This window comes from Lemur catta, chromosome 14, assembly GCF_020740605.2.
Source record: "Lemur catta isolate mLemCat1 chromosome 14, mLemCat1.pri, whole genome shotgun sequence".
In the NCBI taxonomy this organism is placed as follows: Eukaryota; Metazoa; Chordata; class Mammalia; order Primates; family Lemuridae; genus Lemur; species Lemur catta.
Window position 1 is genome coordinate 45,728,052 of NC_059141.1, and position 26,308 is coordinate 45,754,359.

Below are 26,308 nucleotides of genomic sequence, written 5' to 3' on the forward strand. Positions count from 1 at the left end.
GTATCCTGTTATATTAAGTATCAAATACTTAATATTTGATAATGAGAATGATGATTAGGCCATATAAGAGCCAACATTTTTTTTTTTTTTTGAGTGTTGTGCTGGTACTACCAACATGGAAGAGAGGTGGATCTAGCAATTCAGCAACTTAGCAACTAAAGGATCAATCAAATTGTTTATTTGTTTTGTTTTTATCAGAATCTTTTTTATTTGACATACCTCATTCTTATTTTGGCATTTATGAAATAAAAGAAAATTGTTTTCTTAATATACACAAATAAAAATTTTAACCTGCCTTTAGTGAAATCAAATGTAAGTTTCATTCTGCATAATACAAATGAAATATATTTCATTTTTTAAATTTTTTAATAAAGGATGTTTAAAAATCTTCCTCTTTTCATTGAGAGAATGCCATTAAGTATGCAATTTTTCAAAAGAATGATGGGAAAAGAGGTGAAAGGAAGAAGAAAGTTTAAATTTATAAAAAGCTTATAAAATAAGCAATAAGGAAGAAAAGAATTTATGATGGTAAAATCAGTGGATTAGGCAGCAGGGTTTCTGAAAGTGAATAGGCCATTGTCCTTGGCTCCTGGTATGATGGTTACAAACATGGGCTGGGATTGAATGGACTGGGGCTAGAACTGTGGCTCTACTGGTTAGCTGGTGATGTTCGGTATGTTGACTCAATCAGGCAGACGAGATGGGGGAGAAGGGGATGGGTAAATTCACACCTAACAGGTACAATGCACACTATCTGGGTGATGGGCACACTTGTAACTTTGACTCAAATGGTACAAAAGCAATTTATGTAACCAAAACATTTGTACCCCTGGAATATTCTGAAATAAAATTTTTAAAAAAGAAAGAAAGAAACAAAATACAAGCAGAATATGATCACTGCTCTAATAGAAGTACACATGCTATAAATGCTCCTGGAAGAAAAAGACTAGTTTTAGCTAGTGAAAATAACATAGATTTCATTGAATAAGTAGCATTTATACTAGTCTTGAATTTAGTTGATTAGGGGATGGGTGGGGAGTATAAGGGGAGTGAGTGGAGAAGGCACCAAGCTGAACAATCCACATATACAATGATGCAAGTGGGTTTGAGAGGAGGCAATGGAAATTTTGGTGAATAGTAGACTCTTTAATCAGAGAACAGGTTAATGTCTTGGTTTGATGAGGAGGAGAAATGGAGGAGAGCTGAAGGAGAAGGAACATTAAGAATAATGGGGATTATGTCATGGCCAAGTCACAGAGAACCTAGAACACTATGCCAAGGACATCTATCTTTGTTCTCTAGTAAAATAGGCAAGAAAGTCACAGAGCAAGAAAGTTGGAACAAATAAATACTCTGACACCATCTAGAACATTCCCAATTGATGCCCCTAAATCTGTAATTTGCTTCTCCTCAGATATTTCTAAGCAATCTATGTCATTCCTCAAGGAAGAAATCTAATCATCCATTGAACCAAAGCTAAAATGCTTCTGTGTTACTGATGGAAAAGCCATGGTTAAGAAAGAGGATAAGGATGAATGGGCAGGAAGAGGGACTGTGCATATTTTTTTTCTTTTTACTAAAAACAAACAAATAAAACCTGTTCTAGAGAAAAAAATGAACATTAAATACCCCTAAGAAAAATATTTTAACGGTAAGGCTTTCTCTTTCCTATGAGAAAGAGTATATGTAGGCCGGGCACAGTGGCTCACGCCTGTAATCCTAGCACTCTGGGAGGCCAAGGCCGGTGGATTGTTTGAGCTCAGGAGTTCGAGACCAGCCTGAGCAAGAACGAGACCCCATCTCTACTAAAAATAGAAAGAAATTATATGGACAGCTAAAAATATATATAGAAAAAATTAGCCAGGCATGGTGGCGCATGCCTGTAGTCCCAGCTACTCGGGAGGCTGAGGCAGAAGGATTGCTTGAGCCCAGGAGTTTGAGATTGCTGTGAGCTAGGCTGAAGCCATGGCACTCACTCTAGCCTGGGCAACAGAGTGAGACTCTGTCTCAAAAAAAAAAAAAAAAAAAAAGAGTATATGTAAGTTGTTTAAAACAAATTGTTAGATAAACTTTGAAAAATAAGCAGAAATGGAGATAACATGTCGTTTTTATTATTACCAAAAGTATAAACATCAGGATGAGAAAATGAAGTACTGGAGGGAGAGCAGATGAAGATGAGAAAGAAACACAGCACCTAACCTCACCAACACTGAAGATCATGGCTGGGTCCAAAGATGGCTCCTAACAATTCCACCCCTTCCTGTACACACATACCACTTCTTCTACAAGAGATAAAGCTTCGACCTGCTCCTGTTGACCAAGAGCAGGGTTTATGACTGTTTTGACCTACAGAATGTGGAAGAAACAATATTCCATGACTTTGGAGCTCAGGCATTAAGAAGGCCTGGCAGCTTCCATCTCTCCTTTCTTGGCACCTCGAACCATCATGTAAGAAATCCAGGCTACCCTACTAGAGAGAGAAGCCATGTAGAAGGGCTATAAAAGAACAGATTCCACATGGAGAGAGGGAATGGGAAGAAGCACTGAGGTCCAAACATCAAGCCCTGAACCCAGCCACAGGTACCATGTGACTGCCGCTATGTGGGAAAGTACAAGTGGAAATACTACAGAAATGGCCCTGCTGAACCCCAGCCAATGTATGGAATAATGAGATGAAACCAAGATTGCTGTTATTCATGGGATTTGTTAAACATGGATAGAAAATAGAAATAATGCAGATGTTTTAACTGTGAAACCAAATGGGATTTTCATACCTCCATAGCACAGCAGTTCTCTACAAATTGTAAATATCTCCTTACTATGAAGAATAGTATTAATAATTCCCAATGCTATTTCTATCTCTCACTGGTGGTAGTGAGATGGAAACATCAGTCAGACTGCAAGATAAAATATAGGATGCTCAGTGAAATTTGAATTTAAGATTAACAACTTTTTAAATACAAGTATGTCCCAAGCAATATTTGGGACATAATCATACTAAAACATGTTTCCTGTTAGTCTGAAATTCAAATTTAACTGGGCACCCTGTGCTTTTATTTGATAAATTTGGTAATTCCATAGATAAAGAACTGCTTTTTCTTGACTTTTTTAAGAAAAATAATGATTTGGAGGTATAAACATAGATTAGCTCTCTTTGCATAACTTTGTTAAAGGCAATATAGAGAGAGGAGAAAGGAATGAAAGATACAAGTCCTAGGTGAAGCAGATGGGGTAGAAATACTGAATAAGATCGAGAACAGAAATCATGCAACAAAAAGGGAGGATGACTCTTAGGGTATGTTTCTGAGTTCTGGTGTGGGTTCTGATCCTATGCTCCTTCCTCCTTCGGCAGGTCACCTCACCACACTGGCCTGCTTTCTAATCGGCATCATAAGACAGGTGTGCTAAATTCCTTCCAACTCTTACATTCTGTGATTCTAAGTGCTGACAGTAGAAGTAGAATTCACATTAAGGCCATAAAGTTGAGAAATTGGGATTTTCACAGACTTGAATATTGTGTTTTTACACAGCTAATATTAAATAGCTGGAGATCCCTATTTATTTCATTTGCAAATCTATTTCTGATTTGCAATCAAAAGATTGCTCAGCCATTTTACTAAATCTTCCCATTAAACTACAATAATATATCACATTAAAAGCTTATGGTTGAAAAGCTTTCTGCCCCTCTTTTATGAGTTAATGATGACCAAGTTAAAGTTGTGTGTGAGAAAGAACTCTGGTTATTAAATAGTGGAAAGGAATGGAGAGCAAAGGCCTTTGAAAATAGCTAAGTCTTCATATTTCTGAGAAAAAAAGTAACTTGTGGCATAATACTGGACTTTTAAATTGTTTAATGAAATCCTTTCTAATCCTGTATTCCTGATGACCTAAGGTTTAAAAGTAGCCTTAACTTAAACAGAAACTAATTTTTGAAGCATCCTGAAAAGAATTAGAAAGGGGATTGGTAGGGTCTCTGAGTTACCACTTACTAGCTGTTTACTGTAAACATTTAGATGATAAACTCGGTTTTCCATGTAACAGAATCAATTTACCACATTACCTAAAAACTTACTATGGACCAGGCACTGATATGCATTATATTTAGTCCTCACAGCCCTACTGTATATTATTCATTCCATATTACAGGAATTATATACAGGTTCAAAGAAGCTCAGAGAGATGAAATCTGTCCCCAAGACCTCACAACTGATGAGGACAGAGCCAGGATTTGAATGTAATTCTGCCCGACATTAAAGCACACATTCTTTCTTCTACTTTATGTTTGCCACAAAAAAAGTCTGCAGTATATAAAGGTAGAAAGTAAATAGTTTTGTGTGTTCTAAATTAATTTAAAAAAACAAAAATACGAAATAAATATTCCAGCAATGAGTAAAAGTCCTATTTGGCATGTGTATTTCTGTCTCTATATATTTCTCTTTCCTCACCTGTCTGCGAAGGTCTCTTGTCTTCTTGCACATGTCGTCTATAGCAATATTCAGGGTATTACTCCTTTCTTTTCTTCCAGTCTGCAAAGAAGAAAAAATATGATATAAGCAACGCTATCAAATTACTCTTTATCACTTAGCAATTTGCTTTCTAAATTTTCTGAAAATAACAGCTTGAAATTCAAGAATAGGTTTCAAAACTGCTATGATATCATATATGATTCATAAGCATTTCACTTAAGACTAAGTAGAATGGTGATTAAAGCTCACATTATTTTCTTCTAGGCTTCTGTAATATTTCTGATACAAGGTTGGGTTGTATTCAGTGTGGCAGTAGGCAGAGAATTATCTCCATGAAACTGTGATCTTCATTCTTAACAAGTCAACTCTTTAACTGCTAAGCATGCAATTAACTTAAAAGCATTAGATGCCCAATTTGTCAACTTCTGTGGGAGTTTCTGAAGTCATTTTCATGGTGTATTGTGTAAGTTATGCAGAGCCATATTGGAGTTTTGCTAAACACTAAATAAAATATGCAGTGCAAATTCATACAATTTTCAAAAGCTGACCACAATTTTAGCTGACAATATTCCAAGAACAAATTGTTTTAAGTAAGAACTGGACGCTGTTTTTGGCTCTTTAAGATAATTTGTGCAACACCTTTTTATTCTTTGAGCAGAAGAGCTCTCTGTTATATCCTTAACCTAAATCTTTAGGCTATTAAGCACATAGAGAGTCACCTTGGTTGATATTTTCTACATATTATTTTTGTGGGAGACAACTGGATTAAATCTGATCATACTTTTTTCAGTGCTATGTCTTATAAAAAAGATTGAAAAAATCATTATGTGATTCACCTCTAGGAAAATTGTCACTATTTAAATTAATAAACTGAAAAGGGCTCTTAAGAGAAGACCTTGAAAATCACGAAGGCAAGTCAAAGCAGTTGATAACTGAAGGAGTTTGCAGCATGGACTCAATGAAAAAGGATGCTGAGGCCATTAGGCAGCATGTCAGACTCTATTCTATCCCTAGTGACTAAACTCATACATAAATCCATAGCCTCAAGTGCAAAGACTCCTTAACAAGAACTTCAAGACCATCTATACTCTGTCCTAACTTACCTTTTTTTTTTTTTTTTTTTTTTTTGAGACAGAGTCTCACTCTGTTGCCCAGGCTAGAGTGAGTGCCGTGGCGTCAGCCTAGCTCACAGCAACCTCAAACTCCTGGACTTAAGCGATCCTACTGCCTCAGCCTCCTGAGTAGCTGGGACTACAGGCATGTGCCACCAATGCCCGGCTAATTTTTTCTATATATATTTTTATTTGTCCAGATAATTTATTTCTATTTTTTTTAGTAGAGATGGGGTCTCGCTCTTGCTCAGGCTGGTCTCGAACTCCTGACCTCAAGCGATCCACCCGCCTCAGCCTCCCAGAGGGCTAGGATCACAGGCGTGAGCCACCGCGCCTGGCACCTTTTTAATCTTATCTCCTGCCATATCGTCCCAAGTACTATCCTTTATGGTAGCAACATTCTTATACTTTTCTATCTCTTCCTCCAACTTCTTACATATAATGTACCTTTGACTTCAGAGAGCATCTTCCAAAACAAACTCCTGTAAAAATCCTACCTGTTCCTCAAAGATTTCCACAAAGAATCCTCCCAAAAACTCTGCTGAAAAGTACACTCTCACCTCTCCTTGTTCCAATAACCTTTTGAACATTTCCCAATATGCTCATTTTAATTCTGTACATGTTCATCACCCTTGAAATACTGTTAGAATCTTGGTATTGGCAAGTATATCTCAATTTTTTTTCTATTTCTGCTAGTAACTTACATAGGTTTTATTGAATTGAGTTTATAAATGAACTTGGTTCAAAACACAACATAGTTTTATTAAGGACCTACTATATTCCAGGAAGTTGTCATACTATACTCTGGAGGAGATTTTAGCACTTAGCTTCAATGCACAGCTAAAGTACTTTATTAGCTGAGGTTTCTGGTACCCACCTAAACCTCAGTTAGACCTAGATTTTTTTTCAGCAGCTGTGTTACTGATATATAAGGTGTGAAAAAATGATCACCATTTGAGACCATTCCATATACTTGCAAGATGTTTGGCATCCATGGTCCCATGTCTACTAAATTCCAACACCAATTCCCAGGCATTATGACAGCCAAATATTGGCACCACGCATTTCCAGCTGCTTCCCATAGGGAGACACAGTAGAGGACCATTAGGTCCTTTACCACATTTTATTTTTGAAAGAGAGTGTGGAATGTGTACATAATGGAAACTGTGTTTAGTGAAGAAAGAGGGTAAACAGAAGACATTGAGGTTAGCTTATTTCAATGAGCACTATAAAATTCTGGATATCAGAACAATGGTCGCAATTACCCAGATGAAAGCTTTGGCTACTTGTCACAGCTCCATTTTAGCCATGGAGAATTGTGAGAGTTAAGTCAGAGATATATAAGGCAATGGCATAAACAGATACATAATAGGCTATAAGACAGTTTCTAATTTTACCTAAAGAATCCAGCTCTTACTCTCTAGTTTTATGCAATCTTAGCTCTTGGGTGTATCTCTTTCCACTTCATGGAAGCAGAAACAGTATAAAAGGGGCAGGAGTGAGACAGACAAAGATACTCCCCCCCGCACACACACACATGGTATAAGGAATAATATGGGAGACTCCTGTTGTGTTGGCTGTAAAAACTCACTAACTTCTGTAGTGTGATTCATCAGAACAACTGAAAGATGTCAGCCTTCTCAGAGCTAGCAGCAGAAGCATACAAAACTTTAATAAAGGATGACAGAATGTGACAGCATGAAGAGATTCAATAAGGGCTATAAAGATGATTTCCTAATTTCTACCCAGAGGTTAACCTTAGTTTAAAATGTCTCATTGGGTCAAAAATATTTTGTTCTCGTGGTAATAATAAACAGGCCCTATCATCATAGGAAATATTAAGTTCTCCCTTCCTTCTTTTGTGTCCCTCCATGCCCCACCTCCAACCATAACCACCTTTCTTCTTTTTCACCTCCAGATTTTTACTGGGTCCTTGCTCTATTTATCCAGATTTATTTGGCTTCAGTCAAGCCATTTTATGCCTCTTTATTCTTTTTGCATGGCATAAAAATAAATAAGGCAAGGAGAAATAGCCCTGTCCTGCTTAAAGGGCTTCATTCCTTCTGTTTTCAAAGCCTTAACAAATCATGAAGCAATGAGCCAGGACTAAAGGTGAATTCTATGCTCTAAGGTAAGGAATGGAAAAAGCAGGACATTAAAACACAACCACAGATAACAGTCATACCTGCCTATATCCCAAGTGCTCAAAAGAGAGGATGCTCTCTAAAGGAATCCTTAAGAGACATCGTCATTAATTCAGTACAGCCCTGTTAATGGAAAAGGGACCACTTACAGTGGAGTGTCAGGGAGAAAGACCCTGAGAAAACACAGCACAAATCAGCACTGTACAGGGAAGACAGTCAGACTCTTCATCAGTAAGTAGACTGCCAGGAATGCTTTACTGAAAAAAACAGTTCTCAGCATGGACTTCATTCAATGAAATTTCGTTAAAATTATCATTACATATTATAAGTACTGTCCCAATGTGATCCAGGCTTATTAAACCTGTATAATCTTAACCGAGTCTCTTCATCAATTCTGCCTTACCACAACTGACCACAGTTAGTTGCACCTTTTTGTGGTTCCCTGAAAGCTGCCCACACATTTCAAAAAGGTCTCTTTACAAATAAACTCCTTGAATTATCCTATTCTGAGTGTTCCATCTGCTTCCTGTTGGGACCCTGCTGGGAAGAACTTTCCAACACTATGTTGCCCAATACTGTAGTTACTTGTCACACATGGCTATTTAAATTTAAATGTAAATTAATTACAGTTAAACAACATTAAAAATTTAGTTCCTCAGCTCCTCAATTTAAAGTACTCAATAGCCACATGTATCTAGTGGCTATTGTATTGTACACCACAGATACAGAACAGTTTCATTATTGCAGAAAGATCTATTAGATAATATTGTTATAAAATATTTGTTTTTTCAAATATTTTATAAGTTCCTATTTTCATGCAAGTCATCTTCCTTCCTTCCTTCCTTCCTTCCTTCCTTCCTTCCTTCCTTCCTTCCTTCCTTCCTTCCTTCCTTCTTTCTTTCTTTCTTTCCCTCTCTCTCTCCCTCTTCTTTCTTTCTTTCTTAGCTCACTGCAGCCTCAAACTCCTGGGCTAGAGCAATCCCCACACCTCAGCCTCCCAAGTAGCTGAGTAGCTTGAATTACAGGCACAAGCCACCACCCCAGCTGCAAGTCACCTTTCAATTAGATAACAATAAAGTAGTGAGCAGGGAACAAACAAAAAAATCCCAACCCTCAAGGTACTTACTCCCTAGTGGAGAAATGTGAGGTCTGATTATGACCCTTCTTTGCTTTAAAACCCTTCCCTCCATTGCTGATGAAATCAAGAACAAATTCTTCATCGTGGTGCTCAAGGCCTCACATAATCTACCTCCATATTTGCTTATCACCATTAATGAAACACGTTAATGGGTCCTTGTGTGTTCTAGGCAATACAGTGACAACTCAGAAACTCTGCTTGTATAAAAAAACCTCTTCTTTTTAACTTCTCATCTCCTACTTTTCTGATTATGGACATCTTTTACGGTACAACTCAATTACTAAATTTTACATAGAGCCTTTGTTGATCTTCTTAGTTGGAATTAATCACTCCTCCATGATACTATTTTTTAATAATTTTTATACTTTTATAACACTTGGTTTAATAAACAGTTCAACATATTCAATAACACTTTATTATCTATTGTATGCCAGGCAACATACTAAGGACAAATGATGCATTGGACCTAGTGACTGCCTTTCAGGAACACACATGTGGTGGTAGAAACAGACATAATCACAGTATTTAATAGAGATGTCGAGGGTAACACACAGCTTGATGACAGCAGCAGTCTCATTAAGGATGAGGGAAGAATTCCTGAGCAGGTAACAACTAAATATTGAAGGATATGCGGGAGTCAGGTAAGTGAAGATGAGAGAAAAGGCCATTCTGGGGGACAGGGATAACCTGAACAAAGGTAAAGTCCTTAAAGAGCATTTGGTAGTCAGTATAAAAAGTGTGAGGGGAGTCTTGATTTGGAAGTCTGCCACATTAAGTAATGAGGTTGATCCTACAGACAACTGGGAGTCACAGAAGTTGAGAGAGTGAGTGGTAGGAGACCATTATATCAAACTGGCTGGAATCTGCACAATGGATTTGAGGAGATTAAGAAGAGAAATAGGCAGAAGAGTTAGATGGTCACAGGAATAGTCCCTGAGAGAGATGAAAGCATCAAAACCAATGCAATCGCAGCCAGGATAAAGAAAAATGATATACTTAGGACTCTGTATGAGTAAACTGGGTAAGACAAATGACTGGCAGATGCTGGCAGGTAAAGGAAAGAGAACAATCTAGGCTGGTGTCCAGGTTTCCAGCAGTGATGACTGGCTAGATGATGGTGCTGTATATTGAAATGGTCACTTCAAGGAGAAAACCAGATCAACACAAGGATGATGATTTTAGTTTTGGAATTGTTGAAGGGCTTGTGCAGAGTTCCCTTCATTAGTATTTGTCCTATGGTTAATTGCTTACCTGTATGCATCTCTCTCACTAAACTATATTATCCTTGAGAGAGAAAAACCTCTTACTCACATTTTGTCCCCTATAGCATCTAGCACAGTGCTTTGTACATAGTAGGAGCTCAAAAGTTATTTATTAAATAAATAGAGAAATAAAAGACTACATAAGACAAATATGCAAGATAAGCAAATATAATAACCAAGATAAGATAAGCAAATCCTACAACATTTCTGCATCTTAATTTCTGAACCCATAAAATGAAGGTTTGCCCCAAATTGTTTCCATATTCTTTTCTAACTTTAAAATTCTATGAAAGTGCCATGTTCTCTAAAAGGAAAAATTATAGAATAAGATGTTACTTTTATTGTAGAATTTTTTGTATAAGCAGCCATTGAAAATGTGTAAAAACTTGTGCATAATGCAAACCTGAAAAGGTACAAATAAAAGGCGACGTTTGAAATAGGCAGGCCATGATTCTCACCCCAGAAAACTACAAAGCCTCAAATACGAAGAGATGAGTTTTAAAGCAAATAAAAATTTATGTAATGCATAGTCAAATGAAAATGTTATCAGTGCAGAGGAGCCCTACATGGAATTTAAACAGCAAGAAAATGTTTTTGTTGTTTTATTATGTTTTGTTTTTGTTTCTTAAATGTGTGCCACTTTATTCAGCCTTTTAAAATGATACATTTTCCTTTTAGTGGGAAATCTTTATTTCATGGTAAAGATGAAATATGATCTCCTTAAACTTAGTTCTCTACAGAAATCGCTTTAAAAATATTTTATGCTTAACACATAGCAGAGGCACAGATTCTAGTCCACATTTTTCAGGCATGAAAGACATACAAATAGACAAGCATAAAAGATGAAATCTCTTCTTCTAGAATACCACTGTACTGAATAGCATGTTAGAAAGACACCCTGATGGGGCATGCTAAATAATCTTTCTAAATCAAGGTCTGTGATATGAAAATAAAATTAAAACAAGCCAAAAATTAACTCTGAGATTTGAAATGAGGTTTTTTTTAAAAAATAATCAACTGTTTAACAATAAAATGATCCAACTACAAAAGGAAATAGGTTGAAGACTGCAAGTGCCTTGAACTTTTGCCCTGTTTGGGAAGGTAAGATACTGTACCCAGGTAGCTGCCTGCTAGGGTAGGACTGGGAGTCAGTGAGGGGAAACCAACATCTTGTCAAATGGCTACCACATGTGAGTACTTTACATGTATTGTCTCAACTGCTGTTCATAACAACTCTTCACACACTTGCATATAAAGACACTGAAAGTTCAGTAAATTTAAATATCTTGCCCCAGAAAGACACACAGGAAATGGTAGGATCAAGTAGAGATGAGCACCATCTCAGACTTAATCCACCTTACCGTAACAATTTGAATGCACTGTAACTTAAACCCAAATTAATATTTCTACTATATAAATTATATAAATGTATTTCTAAGACATAATGAGCAGAATATAAGTTTGTGGAGACAGTTAAAATTATGTTTGAATCTGAGCTCTGTCTCTTGACAGTTATGTGTTCTTGGACAAGTTACTTAATCTTCAAAGTCTTAGTTTTCTTGCCTATAAAATGGGTAAAATATAATAACTATGTTATAGGAATACTGTAAGGAATAAAAAGACAAAAGATATACAAGGATATACAAATAGTAAAGGCTCAAGAAATATTAGTTATTATTTTACTTATCATTAGTGTCACCAATGTCAATAACACTTGTGTTTCCTGAACCACGCCAGCTGGCTGATTTCCCTGAGCTTTTCCAAACATTAACCCCTTTTCCTAAAATAACTTCATCTCTTCTCATTCAACAGAAAAATTCTTAATTTATAATTTGATGCTCAGCTCAATTGCCTCATTCTCTATATCATCTTTTCTGACTCTCTTCAACCTCAGAATAAAAAATAAAAATTACAAATCCTCTCATTTGTAAATCTCAAATCATCTCTTTATATATTTTAATTATAACACCTGTGAAACTTTTTGTTATCTTTTATTTACACTCTGCCTCATCTTTGAAATTGTCAACTCTTAACTCTAATCTTAGTATTTACTGTAGTATCTGACACTCAATTAACAACTGTGCATAAAATGAATAAATGAAAGAATAGCTAATACTTATTAATAAGTAATATTCAAACTATTTTATTAATATAATCAGTGTTTATATTTTTAATAAAAGTAATTAACATCCTCCTGTTAGTTGTCAAATATTCTATTAAATCAGTGTTTTTATTCAAAGGCTGTTATCATTATTCCCTACAAAAAGGTACGATATAAACTTGATATGAAGATGACATCTAATCTGTGGATCAGAAAATGGGAGTTCTGAAATAACCTCCCTGGTTGACCTCAACTCACGTGAATCACCACTCTTGTCCTTAGTCTCAAAGGTCCTTAACATGTACAAAAAGAGGTCACTGAACTAAATTCTAGGGTCTCTGCCAGTTTTAACTGTGTGTGGTGCTAGAGTTCTTTATTGATACCTAGTTGAGTAAGTGACTGTCAAGCACTGAGAACATGACACTCCAGCCAGTTGCCTGTGTTCTCAGACCAGACATGCTTATGCCAGACTATAGTATTTCAACTGATATTCACCAGACTTGGAAGAAATATGTTTGGGTTTGCACCATGAAAAAAAATCAAATAATTTTACTAGGGATGTTACTCATCTCCTTCAAATCCCAGAGATGGATATAAGCCATAGCTTTCTCTTTTAAAGTTGTTTCCATGAAGAATCAGCCATACATATGTGCAAGTGCACATGCAAAGACCCCTCCCAGGGACCATTAGTTAACTGTGAAAGAGTCTAGAAAAGTCAGGAGTTACCTGACATTTTGTTTCCTAAAATCACTGGCTCTTTCACTATTTTCACTTCAGGCTATTACACTAGTGTTATTTTGCCTCAATTCCCATCTCCCATTTTCCCTCTCTTCCTGCTAGAGTGAGTTTCTCATTCCCCACTCAAACCTGGCAAACTCTACAACCAATATTGTTCTTAATCAGGAGAAATTTAAAATATGGAATTTATTTATTTCAGTGACTCAGCATTAAACTAAACTTGCTATGACCCTACTCTAATGGATTTCAGATCTTGCCAAATCCTAGGTTAGTGACTGTTTCTATAAATCATGCTGTGGTTACTGCTGAATGAAGAGAATAAGTTCAAAATTGAAAGTTTCACATAGGTTCAGGGCAGGACCCAAAGATATTGTGTACGTTAATGGTTCCTAAATACTTGCTTCAGGATTCATGCAGCAAAAATACAAAAATAGAGATAATCAATTTATTTAGCTAAAAGAAGTACCTTTTTGAGGATATTTTCATTTTCTTATGTTAAAGTTTTTGCCACTTCTTTTATGGAATGATGATGTTATTTAGTAGTAACTTATAATGTTTTTATTTGGGACAGCAAAATAATGGAAAATCTTCTGTCAGTCCCACAGGTTGTGTGTGTGTGTGTGTGTGTGTGTGTGTGTGTGTGTGTATTGTCTTTGTTGCTGTTTCTAATATGTTTGAACAAATACATATCTTGAGAGATAAATGGTTTAAAACAATGAAATAAGAAATCTGCCTAATCTTGCAATCAAAACTGATTGAATCAGCCAGTTGTGTCGGCATATGAACAGAGGTTAAAATAATTTCTGTGCTTTTGAAACTGGACTTATTTTCTCAGCTTGTCATGACATTTTATATGAATTGCATTGCATCTAAAATAACATATATGATAAACTGCAGTCTGAAGTTGGTATAATAGTTGAATCAGAAAAATATGTTTCAAATCTTAGTTCCAAGACATTAACAAAGTGACCACATGTCAGTTATGTAAGCTAAGCTTCAGTCTCCTCGTCTATAGGATGAGAATGACAATATCTGCTTTATAAGGTTATTATGAGAATTAAATGAGATAATATATAAAAAGCATGTAGAGCAGTAACTTTCTTATAATTGACATGCAATAAAATTATATTTATTATTAGCAATAAAACTAATTGTAAGATCATTAAGGGTAAGGAACATAAAATATTTTATTCACTGCTATATCCCAGCAGTGTTTGGTCATAATAGGTGCTTAGTGTTTAATTTGAATGACTTTTTAAAGAATGTTTGGATAAATGAAGGAACATATGAAACATGACACAGATTTATTTGAGGAGAGTTTGTTTATGGTCACCAGAAAGATTGTAGTTATCTCGTTACAAAGAATATTGAGCCCTTGAATATAATGTAATATTCAAGACAGTCAATGTAGATAAAATACAGATATATAAGCCAAAGTTCATAAATCCTCTAAAATCAATTAATGGTTAAATCATACATCATGTCTTTACTGACATTTCAATTTCCAAATTCTTTTATTGAGTAATCATCAGAGGATCTTAGCATATTTCAGTAGGAGATCTGGCTCATTGTAGAAATCATTTTGACTTCATGATGCCTGACCCAGCCGCCAGCTTTAGAAGAGCACCTACCCCTGAAGAAAATAGCTGTGATCCTAACATAAGATTATCTGTAAGAAAGTGGAAGAATGCAGTATTTTATGTTGTCAATTATACTGTGAGCTCTTAAGTCAAAGACTTTTTCTATGATATTCACATCCACTAATAGAGTCTAATAAGCAATGATATGACATTACATACATAGATCAAATAAATTATTTTCAGTCTTTTAAAATAGAACCACTGTTTTCTAGCAATTTTTCTATCTCTGCAATGCTTTGGGATGTAGAGAATTAGAACATCACTGATCTTGTTAAAATTTTATCTTCTGCCATTGCTCCAGTTTCATAAGGCTAATTCCCACTCTTTTTGTTTTCTAAGCCAAGTTTTCATAGTTTAATAATACTCAGTATGTCACCAACGTGAACTTTACGGAGTTTGAATAATAGACTTTCTAACACAGTATCTCCATAACCTGTATATATGAAATCTAGAATAGATAGATTTCTACCATTCTGGTTATTGTCTTCACTTTCATCCTTAACTGTTATCTGTGTCTTGCAAACATGTTTATTTTTAACACTATGAGAATATAATGGAGATGTAGTCATTTTTTTACTGATTAACATAAATATTTTCTATGATTATTATCCTCAATTAACACTTTCAAGGTTCATAACTTAGAGAGTTTCAGATTCTGAAGGATGCAAGAAAATTAAATAAATATAGTGTCCACTTTCAATAAACTTTCATATGAAAATTTTTCCTTCAAATAAATTAGTAGACAATAATTTTCTTTACAATATATACAACTATTTTATAGCAAGTACTGTTAGCCTATTGAAAATATTATTCATTATAAATCTTGGTTTGTACAGACGTCTTTAACAGAAAAAAAACTCATAAGGATCTAACTTATGTTCAGTCAGAATAAATACTGATCTGTATGGTGTAACTGAGAGGCACCAATGGCTCCTGCTCGAATCTGTTCTCTCCCTTTTTCCTCTACTGTCAGACTCCACCAAATATTTGAAATTTTCCATTCCTATTTATTTCATTTAAAAATTAAAGCACTAACTAAAGAATCAAGATACACACAGGGCATTTCACACTGATGTGCCAGACCAAGATAATGATTTTCCAAAGAAATAATCAAAAACCAGTTACACAACTCTGAATGAAACCTCACATCCATAATAAAGGTATAAAGGTCAAAACATGTAGAGGCTGGGGAAAACTTTTTGGAGAGATGTATATGAAGAAAGCTAATCTGGGATTCCCATCCTCCTCCCCACTTCCTCACTCTCACTGGTCTAGGCAGAGATATTTCAATGGGACCATTTAGAAAGCATGATATGACTCCCTGGCAGCTAAGATTCAGTGGAAATTGTAAATGTTCCCCCAAGAAATCTAACTGGTAAGAGGTGGCTGGCTAGTTACTTATGAATAAACAGAAGAGGTGACTGAATTCCAGCATTTGAGCATTTTCCATGGTCTGGATATGAGCCTAGGCAGTATAACTGGTCTGGGATCACCTTGGCTTTTTGTCCAAGACAATAGCCTAGATAAATAAATAGAGAAAAGCTACAAGGAGTTATAGAAACAGCTGGATTTTGTGAATAAGCAGTCAGTTGTAGGAGAATATATCACAGATATTAAGTGAATTGCAGGTGAAATGGGCACCTCCAAGGAACCCTCAAAATTACTTGTGATGGTTAATTTTAGGTGTCAATTTAACAAGGTTAAGGTATACCCAGATAACTGGTAAAACATTATTTCTGGGTGTGTCTGTGAAGGTGTTCCAGCAAGAAATTAGCATTTGAATCAGACTGAGTAAAGCAGATACTTCCTCACCTATGTGAATGGGCATCATACAATCCACTGAGAGCCTGAATAGAATAAAAAAAACACAGGAAGACAACTTTGTTCTCTCTTTTCTACCTGGTTATATTCATCTTCTCCTGCCCTCAGAGCTTTCCTGGTTGTCAGGCCTTCAAACATCAGGACTTACACCAGCACCCTCCCCTGGATCTCGGCCTTTGGTGTTGGACTGAGAGTTACACCACTGGCTAACCTGGTTTTCAGGCCTTAGGATATGGACTGAATTAGACAATTAACTTTCCTGGTTCTCCAGCTTACAGACAACAGATTTTGGTACCTCTCAGCCTCCATAACCATGTGAGCCAATTTCCATAATAAATCCCCTCTTACATATCTGTTAATATATGAGCACCCTATGGATTCTGTTTCTCTGGAGAATTCTGACTAATACTTTCCCTGTGCCAGACATTTTTCATTTGCCCCTCTGGATCCACTCACCATTCTTTCTCACCACATCCTCTGCCCCCAGACTCCAGATATCACAAAGACTGTTCTATGCTTTCAGGTGGGTTTGGTCAAAGCAAGGCACAGGAAGACAGGAGGAGAGAAAAGTTGGAGTATTTATTTTCTGGTTGCCATTGCATAGGGTTGCCATAAGTTGATTGTGTCCCACTACTGAAGGCCACAGCTTCTGTCAGTCAGCCTTGTCATACAGCTACCCTCTCAGGTTCCAGGATTCATTGCCTCCCTTGGTCCTGCAGGCCTGGGGGTAGGCAGGGCTCCCCGCAGTTGCTGGCCTAGGGTCCTGTTTTATCCTCTGTTGGTTCCCCCAAAACTTGCTCACACCTATGTAAATAAGCCCTTTAAAACACTCTCCTAAAATTACCAGCTTGGGGTACTATGTTTTCTCTTGCTAGGATCTTAACGAATATGGAAAGTCCAGGGGAAAAGTCAGCCTTTAACACCACAGACCTAGAAACAACTTTCCTGCTCTCCTTGCCTCTCCTTCCTTCCCATGCTTTCACCTCAGAAAAGGGGAGAAAAAGAAAGAAAAAGCCACTAAATTCTCTTTCAACTGCTAGTTTCCTACCTACAATAGGCCTGAACCATAGGGAATCAGCCCAATTTAAATCAAAATAGATGTATTGACAATTATATTCTAATTACTAGTTAGAAGGGAGGGAGTGACACAAAAGACCCAAGATTACTAGAAAAGTTTGAGCACTGCTTGACTTTTCAACCAGGGTTAAGGAAAGGATTTATTCTACTGCACACAATTAAAGGGATAGTGAGAATAAACATATAATAGTTTTATTTTATCTGTTTTTTTAAACCTCTTATTCTAGTTTTAAATTCCAAAAGCTGCCTTGGAAACATCCCACATATTGGATATGTGTTATTGGGAAAAAACAGAAGGAGGAAGGGGGTTTGTTAAGAAATATACAGAATATTGGCAATTGTCAGAGGGCAGACCTGAGAATGGTGTTCAAGTCAGTCAAGTGGAAAGAAGGACAGTAAAAGGAAGAAGACCTAAGGTTGGACCCACTGAGTCCCACTCTACAGCACTTCCCCAGACTTGCACAGAGCCCTGGTAACATAATGACACAAATTTAAAATTCACACTGCAACTTCAAAGAAAATCCTTGTCTATTCAAAGTGATATTTCTAAGACTAATTCCAAGTACATCTTTCTAAGTTTCTTTTTTCCTTCAAAATACTGATGTGGAGGAAAAAATATCTCAACTTAATGAGGCAGAGGAGAGGCTTTAAGTCCTAACTTTTCCACTTATTAGAGGGGTGAACTTGGGCAAATCACATAGTTTCTATGGGTCTCAATTTCCTCTTCTGTAAAATGGGGCATAGGAACAGACTTCTTGGGGTCCTGTCTGGATGTGATCACTACATACTAAATATTTCTTTTGGTGGTGGTTATTGCCTCCTGGAAGTATTTACCTACAGGATAGAGCATTTTTATTTCATTCCTTAAGAGAAAATACTATCAGAGGAATACTTCTGGTTTGTTGGCCAGTCACAGTGGGACAACTTACCTGGAGGGTGAGGTTGGACAGAAATTGGCGAGGACTTCATTCACAGCCGTGTCTCTAGCAGGTTTTTCTCTTTTTCTCTCTGCCTTTGTCTCTCCCCCCATGGTAAAGATGAGTTCTACTGGAAATGTTAAGCTATCTTTAATTCAGGGAAGAAGAAATAGCAAGCCCTTTTAAGACCAGGCCTAATCCCCTTGTCTCATTTTGTCACTTTTAGTTCCTCTAGTTCAGAGGGGAGAAGGGACAAGGGACAAGGCACAACAAAAGCACAAAAGTATGTAGGCATTAGTGACAAAAGATATTCTTGTTATCAGTCCAATCAGCAAGATTTAAAATGAAATATCACTCTGGCTATGGCATGTGAAATAATAGATACATGTCCCACCACATCCTTTCAAAAGATTTAGTGAGTGATTCTCCTGTAGACAATCAATGTGTAGAGATTTCGAAAGTCCTTCAGTAAGCTTTAGTTAATGCTATTGAACAGAGCCTAGAGAACACTCAGGTATCTGAGAGGCAAAACTAAATACTGTCTATTCAAAAGAGAAACTATAAAATAACCATTTGAAATGTGCTTATGAATCCAAAGCAGTTACTGCTATTTTAGCACATCTTCAACAGATTTATGTGTTACTCTTTATCTTAGGTTTGTAAGGCAAACCAGGAAACATCTATATTTCATTATTATTTACCACTGAACAAAACTCAGTATATTTAACTTAATAAATGATATCATCTAGTTTAATTCAGACAGGTTCAGAATCTTAAATGTTAGACTTTTATTTGTTTAATGACCACCACCCTCTGTCCCAAGGGTCAACTTTCCCCATCACTGAGATGGTGCAAACTAACCCACCCATCAGAAAAGACAGACATCTGGGGAGTCATAAACCAAGCCTCTCTGAGCCGGGTGATTTGGACGTGGTGTTATATATCAGTTCCAGACGTCAGGGAGGACTGATAAAGCAGCGCAAAGCTCCCAATGAAGCACAGCCCAGTTGCAGGAGATTGCTGTGATGGTAATCGCCAGAACAAACCATAAATTCTGGACTCAGAATTAGAAATGGCCTGTAAACATCAAATAATGGGTGTCTAAATTGAAAATGAAACTATCTGTTGCCTGTAATATTTCTTGCAGTGTGGTTTAGAGAGCCAGTAACATTGGAGACAGGCGTGATCCTTTTCAATGTCTGCTGTTAGAAAGCTGAGGATATTAACTCCTCCTTCCATCAACCTCGGGGAAACAGAGCTAAATGAACTAGCTAGAAATCATGGGGCATAAAATACAGATTTAACATTATGCAGCAAGAACATTACAGGTTAAAAAATTTCAGAAAAATACAAGTGCTGCATTTGAAGAACTACTCTAGCAAGCACTGAAGGAACAGGTCCAAATAATTTACATAGGATATATATACACACACATATATATGTGTATATATGTATATATGTATATGTTATATATATCCTATATATCAATCATATATGTATACATCAAAACTTGACTTTTTTACATATATATCATATATATATATCTCACATATATATCATATATATGTCAAAACTTGACTTTCTTCCATCTGGTTGTGAATACCAGTCAATTTCATGTGAGTCTACATTACGCAACCATTTTAAAGACATGACATTTGGAGATAGAGAATAATTACAGATAGATACTGTTGAAGCTGAACTATGCCTTTAAGGACTTTATAAATATTTTTTTAATTTCTTTTTGAGATGGGGGTCTTGTTTTGTTGTCCAGGCTGTATTTGAGCTCTTAGGCTCCAGGGATCATAGTTGGGACTACAGGTGCAGCCACTGCACCTGGCTTGAAGGATTTTTTTAGGCACTTTATTAAATAGGTAAGAATCATGTCTAATAAGCATATTTTTAATTTAGTTGGATCATTTGCAAATAACAAGTACATGAAAAAACATTTTTTCTTCTACCATTTTATAAATAAGACATCTTTTTTGCTCTATTTTTATGCTTACCAAACTTTTGTTCTTATGAAAAGAAACAGATGTCAAGATTTATAGATTAGTGGTGTCTAAATTACTAAAAATTTACCAAATTCAAAATCAAGGATCTTGATTTTTTATATGACTTATGGAAGAACAGCAGACACTCAACTCTTGTGGGTTCTTGGCACTGTAACTAAGTAAAATATTTTCCATGTGAGTACAGGCTAATATTGTGTATGAAGCAGTTAAACACTGATGTGGGGTAGGGGTAGTGATATTCAAAATATCCGACAAGCAGGAGTGCCTGGGCACCAGCACTCCTCTCCGTGAGCAGGGAGCACTTGGGAGCTAGGGGAAGCAGAGTGGGAAAGTACCTACATATTTAAGTAATCAGTGTGCTCAGGCGGGGCAGGATGCTGAATATTAGCTCAGCTGCATTCTCTCTGAGCAATCCTGCTGGACAGCTGAAGGGGAAAGATATTAAAACTGATACAGAGAATTGCAAGGCCTAACTGGGAACTCTTTATAAACATTGTACCTCAATCACCAGGTGTCTCTACTCAAAACAATATTCCCTGTCCCCGCCCCCATGATAGAAATATTCAAGTTAAAGAGAGTTAACAGACAAAAATATTATTTCTGAATTAACACAGAAAGATGTGGCCCATGTTTTGTAGAGTATATGGGAGAGAAGCAAAGGCTAAAGAATACGAATAATATAAACAACAATAATATCAAATGTTAATGGCTTACTTACAATGTGCCAAGCCCTGAATCCTCTCAATCTCCCTTATTAATGACTAGTAATTATATTTTTGTGGAATGCCATAACTAATGCATAGTAAAATGTTTATTATTCTCATCTTAGAGTAAAAGATTCATCATTCTAATCAAGTGCTTTGAGTGTCCTAATAGAATTTGAGCCAAAGAATGTTTTCATGTCCAAACCAAACTCATGACCCATCCTTGAATCCCTTCGCTGCTAGCCATGAATGGCCATAAGCCCTAAATCCAGACATTGCCCCAAATCCTTCTTCCCCCTCCAATTGTTCATCAAAACCTTTCCTTTTTACTGCTAGAGTCCAGATACTTAAATATGCCATTCCCTCCTTCTCCACAGGGTTCTGTTTATATCGATCCCTCAATTTGTAATTCCCTTCCCACTCTTCACTTTCTATATTGTTATTCCAGTTATTTCCTACTCACTCTTCCAGTATCAATTCCAATGCCACTTCTGCCAGCACGCCTTCCCAGATTCATAACACTTACAAATGCTTATCGCAGCTTGTAATGATAAACTCATTTTTGTGATTAATTGATTAATGTATATCTCTGTCACTAAATAGACTGGAAATAACAGGAAGACAGGAGTGAGTCTGCTTTTGTTCACTGCTCTCTCTCTCTAGCACCTAGCATATGTATGCCTGACACTTAGAAGCCTCCATAATTAAGTATTGAATAGAATAATAAATTAATTATTTATTTTTATAACAATACTGGTACTGAATAGGCCTTGTTACAATCAAGGGTTTTTTGTTTTTTGTTTTTTGCCAGAGTTAGCAGCAGTCTGTGAAAAATACTATTTTACCAAAGCTTATTTCTAAATTTTTGGCCTACATACTACACTCATCCATTATAAAATGGTACATGTTCAACTGGTATGACTACAAAATATATAAGATTTAATTGGGAAGACAGCATACCATATGAGAGAATAACAATACTACTATAGGTCTATTTTGTATAATAATTTTAAAAGGTATAAATTATAAGTTGTGATGACACATTCACCTGTAGAATTTATTTCCTCAGTTGCATGTATAGCTTTAATATGCCATATGCTGATTTGAAATATGTTATTTTATATAAAAACTAAAACCTCCTTTAACATTTACCTTGTAAAGGAATTATTTTTTCTGAAAATGGGTAATCTACACTTGGTCTGGTCTTGAGGTTAAAAAAGACACCTGAAATCAACAATCATTTGTAAAAACAACTATTGTCATGATATCTACTAAGATTCCTTGTTATTTCATTATTTTCAGTTTGTGACCTAGGTTTGATAATTCAGATAAAGCATAATTTTATTTTTTAAGTGTTCTAGAGCATTGTTTCTCTAATTTCAATGTGCATAAGCTCCTAGAAGAGCTTGTTAAGATGTAGATTCTAATTATTTATGTCTAGGTGGGGGCTGAAATTCTATATTACCAACAAGCTTCCAGGAAGTACGGATACTGCAGGTCCACAGTAGCAAGGTCCTCTGAGTAGCAAGGATATAGAGTAAATTGAATACTCCAATCTAAATCCCACATTGCTCAGATATTCAGCATTTTCTGTTCTGTTTCTTTTGGCTTTGAATTCTGGCATACAAACATATACAATCCACTTAATGTTGTGAATGCCAGAAATCAAAAGTCAATTACCACTTGGCAACTTATACAACCTTTCTGTTTTCAAAATATCAAAATCTATGCTACAGTAGTAGCTGTACTATTAGGGGAAATCATGGATGATATTATCAGAAATAATTATAGTATTATAGAACAAACTTCTAAGATTGCTTAGTCACCTAAGTCTGGGAAGGAGTTTGCCTAAAAGCCACTCCTTTTAGGTAATTATCTTTTCTAGAAGTTAATAAGAGTGTTGAAGGGTTTTCAACTATGGTTTTCATTGACCAGAAAAATATGGGAGACAAAAGAATCTTGGTATATATGAACAGAAATCGCTTCATTTTATAAATGTGGAAACAGACTGAAGCTTACTGAAATTAAAGAGTTTGCTCATGAGAATTAGGTTTGTAACCTAACTGTGTTTGATGTCAAACGGTAATCCATGGGTGTAGTATTTTTATATCCTGAAATTCCTACCATGAAATTGGCTTATATGGATTTTTAGCATAAAACAAACTTGTCTAAATAATAATTACCTACTTTTCCAGTATCTATTATATGCCAGGAACTGTGTTATTCTCTGTATATGGATTTTATCTAGTTTAGTAGCCACTCTGAAGAAAAACATTATTATTTACATTTTATGGAACAGGAAATAGAGTCAGACATATTACAATTTTTTCGTAAGTGGTAGAGTCCATATTCTTTACACTCTACTATATACAACATATTTCAAGTGTTTATAAGTATTTTTTTATTGCAACACTTTTTGAACTTGAGCTGTTATTTGAATGTCTCTTAAATAAGCTCACGACATCTGCTCTGTTGATGTGTCAGTATAGTAATATTTCTGCAACTACATAAAGGGCACTTCTATTTATTCCCTGTATTGGGATCACATCCCTGACCTTTCCCCCTACTGCAGTTATATCAAGCTGGGTTCTCTCATGAGATATTAGTCACAAATATAGTAATACACAAGCAAATGTGGAATTTTGAGTCACTGAAGTTCAAACTATCCCACTCACCTTCTGTTGAGGCTTTCATTTAATTGCAGGCTAGTACATTTTAATACTAAGCATTTAATATCTAATCACCTGGCCAGAAACAGATCCTGAAAAACCTGGTTAAAGCAGAACTAAGGCATAGTTTAGAAGGCCAAAGAGGTAACATGATAAGAGAACAAAAAATGTAGAGAAGGCCCCACAAAACTCCAATAAAATGCTCAAATGCTTCAATTATTAGGCCTGAAACCACAGCCATGGTTTACTTGAGCACACTGGGAAAATGTCATAGATCAAAATCAAGTACAGAGACATACCTCAAAGATATTTGGGTTTGGTTCCAGACCACCACAATAAAGAAAACATATGATGCTGAAGGTTGGGTGACTATGGCAATTTCTTAGAGTAAGACAACAATGAAGTTTGCTACATCAACTGACTCTCCCTTTCATGAACGATTTCTCTGTAGCATGTGATTCTGTTTGATGATATTTTACCCACAGTAGAACTTCTTTCAAAATTGAAGTCAATCCTCTCAAACTCTGCTGCTACTTTACTAATTAAGTTTATGTAATATTAGAAATCCTTTGCTGTCATTTCAACAATTTTCATAGCATCTTCACCAGGAGTATATTCTATCTCAAGAAATCACTTTTTGTGTTCATCAATAGCAGCAACTCCTTACCCATTCAAGTTTTATCACGAGATTGCAGCAAATGTTACTAAAATATTCAATAACCTCTACAGGATCCACTTCTAATTCTAGTTCTCCTGTTATTTTCACCACATCTGCAGTTACTTCCCCCACTAAAGTCTTGAACCACTCAAAGTCATCCATGAGGATTAGAATCAACTTCTTCCAAACTCCTGTTAATGTTGATATTCTGACCTCCTCCTATGAATCACAAATATTCTTAATGGCATCTAAAACGGTCTATCCTTTTCAAAAGATTTTTAATTTACTTTGCCCAGATCCTCCACAGTATCCTTATCAATTTACTTTGCTCACATCCTTCAAAGGAATCACTATCTATGGAAGCTTAGCCTTATGAAACTTATTTCCTAAATAATAAGACTTGAAAGTCACAAGCGCTCCTTGATCCATGGACTACAGAATAGATGTTGTGTTAGCAGGCATGGAAACATTAATCTCCTTTTATAACTCCATCACACCTCCTGGGTGACCAGGCGCATTGTCAAAGAGCAGTAATATTTTAAAAGGAATCTTTTTATCTGAGCATTAGGTCTCAACAATGGGCCAAAAATATTCAGTAAACCATTCTGTAAACAAATATTCTGTCATCTAGGCTTTGTTGTTCCATTTATAGAGCGCAAGCAGAGTAGATTTAGCATAAATCTTCAGGGTTCTTTTTTTTTTAATTTCAAAAAATTGAGGAGGTACAGTGTGTTTTGTTATGTGAATAAATTGTATCATGCTGAAGTCAGAGCTTTCAGTTGCCCATCACCAGAATAGTGATGGATACTCAATTATTGTACTCAACAGGTAGATTTTTATTCCTCATCCTCCTCCCACCCTCCCCTCTTCCTAGTTTCCAATGTCCATTACTGCTCTTTATGATCATATATATTCTTTGTTTAGCTCCAACTTATAAATGAGAACATTTGGTATCTGTTTTTCCATTCCTGAGATACTTCACTTAGGATAATGGGGTGATAGGATTTTCAGAATGGTAAATTGGCTTCAACTTAAAGTCACCAACTACATTAGCCTCTCACAAGAAAATCAGCCTGTTCTTTGACTCTTTGAAGCAAGGCATTGACATCTCCTCTCTAGCTATGAGATTCCCCAATGGTATCTTCTTCTACTAGAAGGTTGTTCATCTACATTAAAAATACGCTTTTTAGTGTTGGCTAGAGTTTCTGGACAACTTGCTGTAGCTTCTACATCAGTACTCATTGCTTTTTCTTATACTTTTATGTTATGGAGATGGCTTCTTTCCTTAAATATCATGAACCAACCTCTGATAGCTTTTAAGTTTTCTTCTGCAGCTTCCTCACCTCTCTCAGCCTTTGTAGAATTGAATAGAGTTAGGGCCTTACTCTGGATTAGGTTTCGGCTTAATGGAATGTTGTGGCTGGTTTGATCTATCCAGACCACTAAAACTTTCTCCACATCAGCAATAAGACGGTTTTGCTTCTTAGCATTCTTGTGTTCCCTAGAGTAGCACTTTTAATTTTTCTTCAAGAACATTTCCTTCAGCAGCATTGATAACTTGACTAATTGTTTGGTGCAAGAGCCCTAGCTTTTTTTTTTTTTTTTTTTTTTTTTTTTGAGACAGAGTCTCGCTCTGTTGCCTGGGCTAGAGTGAGTGCCGTGGCATCAGCCTAGCTCATAGCAACCTCAAACTCCAGGGCTCAAGAGATACTCCTGCCTCCGCCTCCCAAGTAGCTGGGACTACAGACATGCACCACCATGCCCGGCTAATTTTTTCTATATATTTTTAGCTGTCCAGCTAATTTCTTTCTATTTTTTTAGTAGAGACAGGATCTCACTCTTGCTCAGG

At 36.1% G+C, this 26,308-nt stretch overlaps 1 protein-coding gene across 1 annotated transcript in view; it reads right to left on the minus strand.

Moving 5' to 3' along the window:
• Positions 1–26,308, minus strand: part of CTNNA3 (catenin alpha 3) — a 1,449,816-nt gene that overhangs the window by 703,552 nt on the left and 719,956 nt on the right. Inside the window, exon 8 of the mRNA XM_045568380.1 lies at positions 4,446–4,526. Coding sequence (XP_045424336.1) covers positions 4,446–4,526 — 81 coding nt within the window. The remainder of the gene's footprint in view (positions 1–4,445; positions 4,527–26,308) is intronic.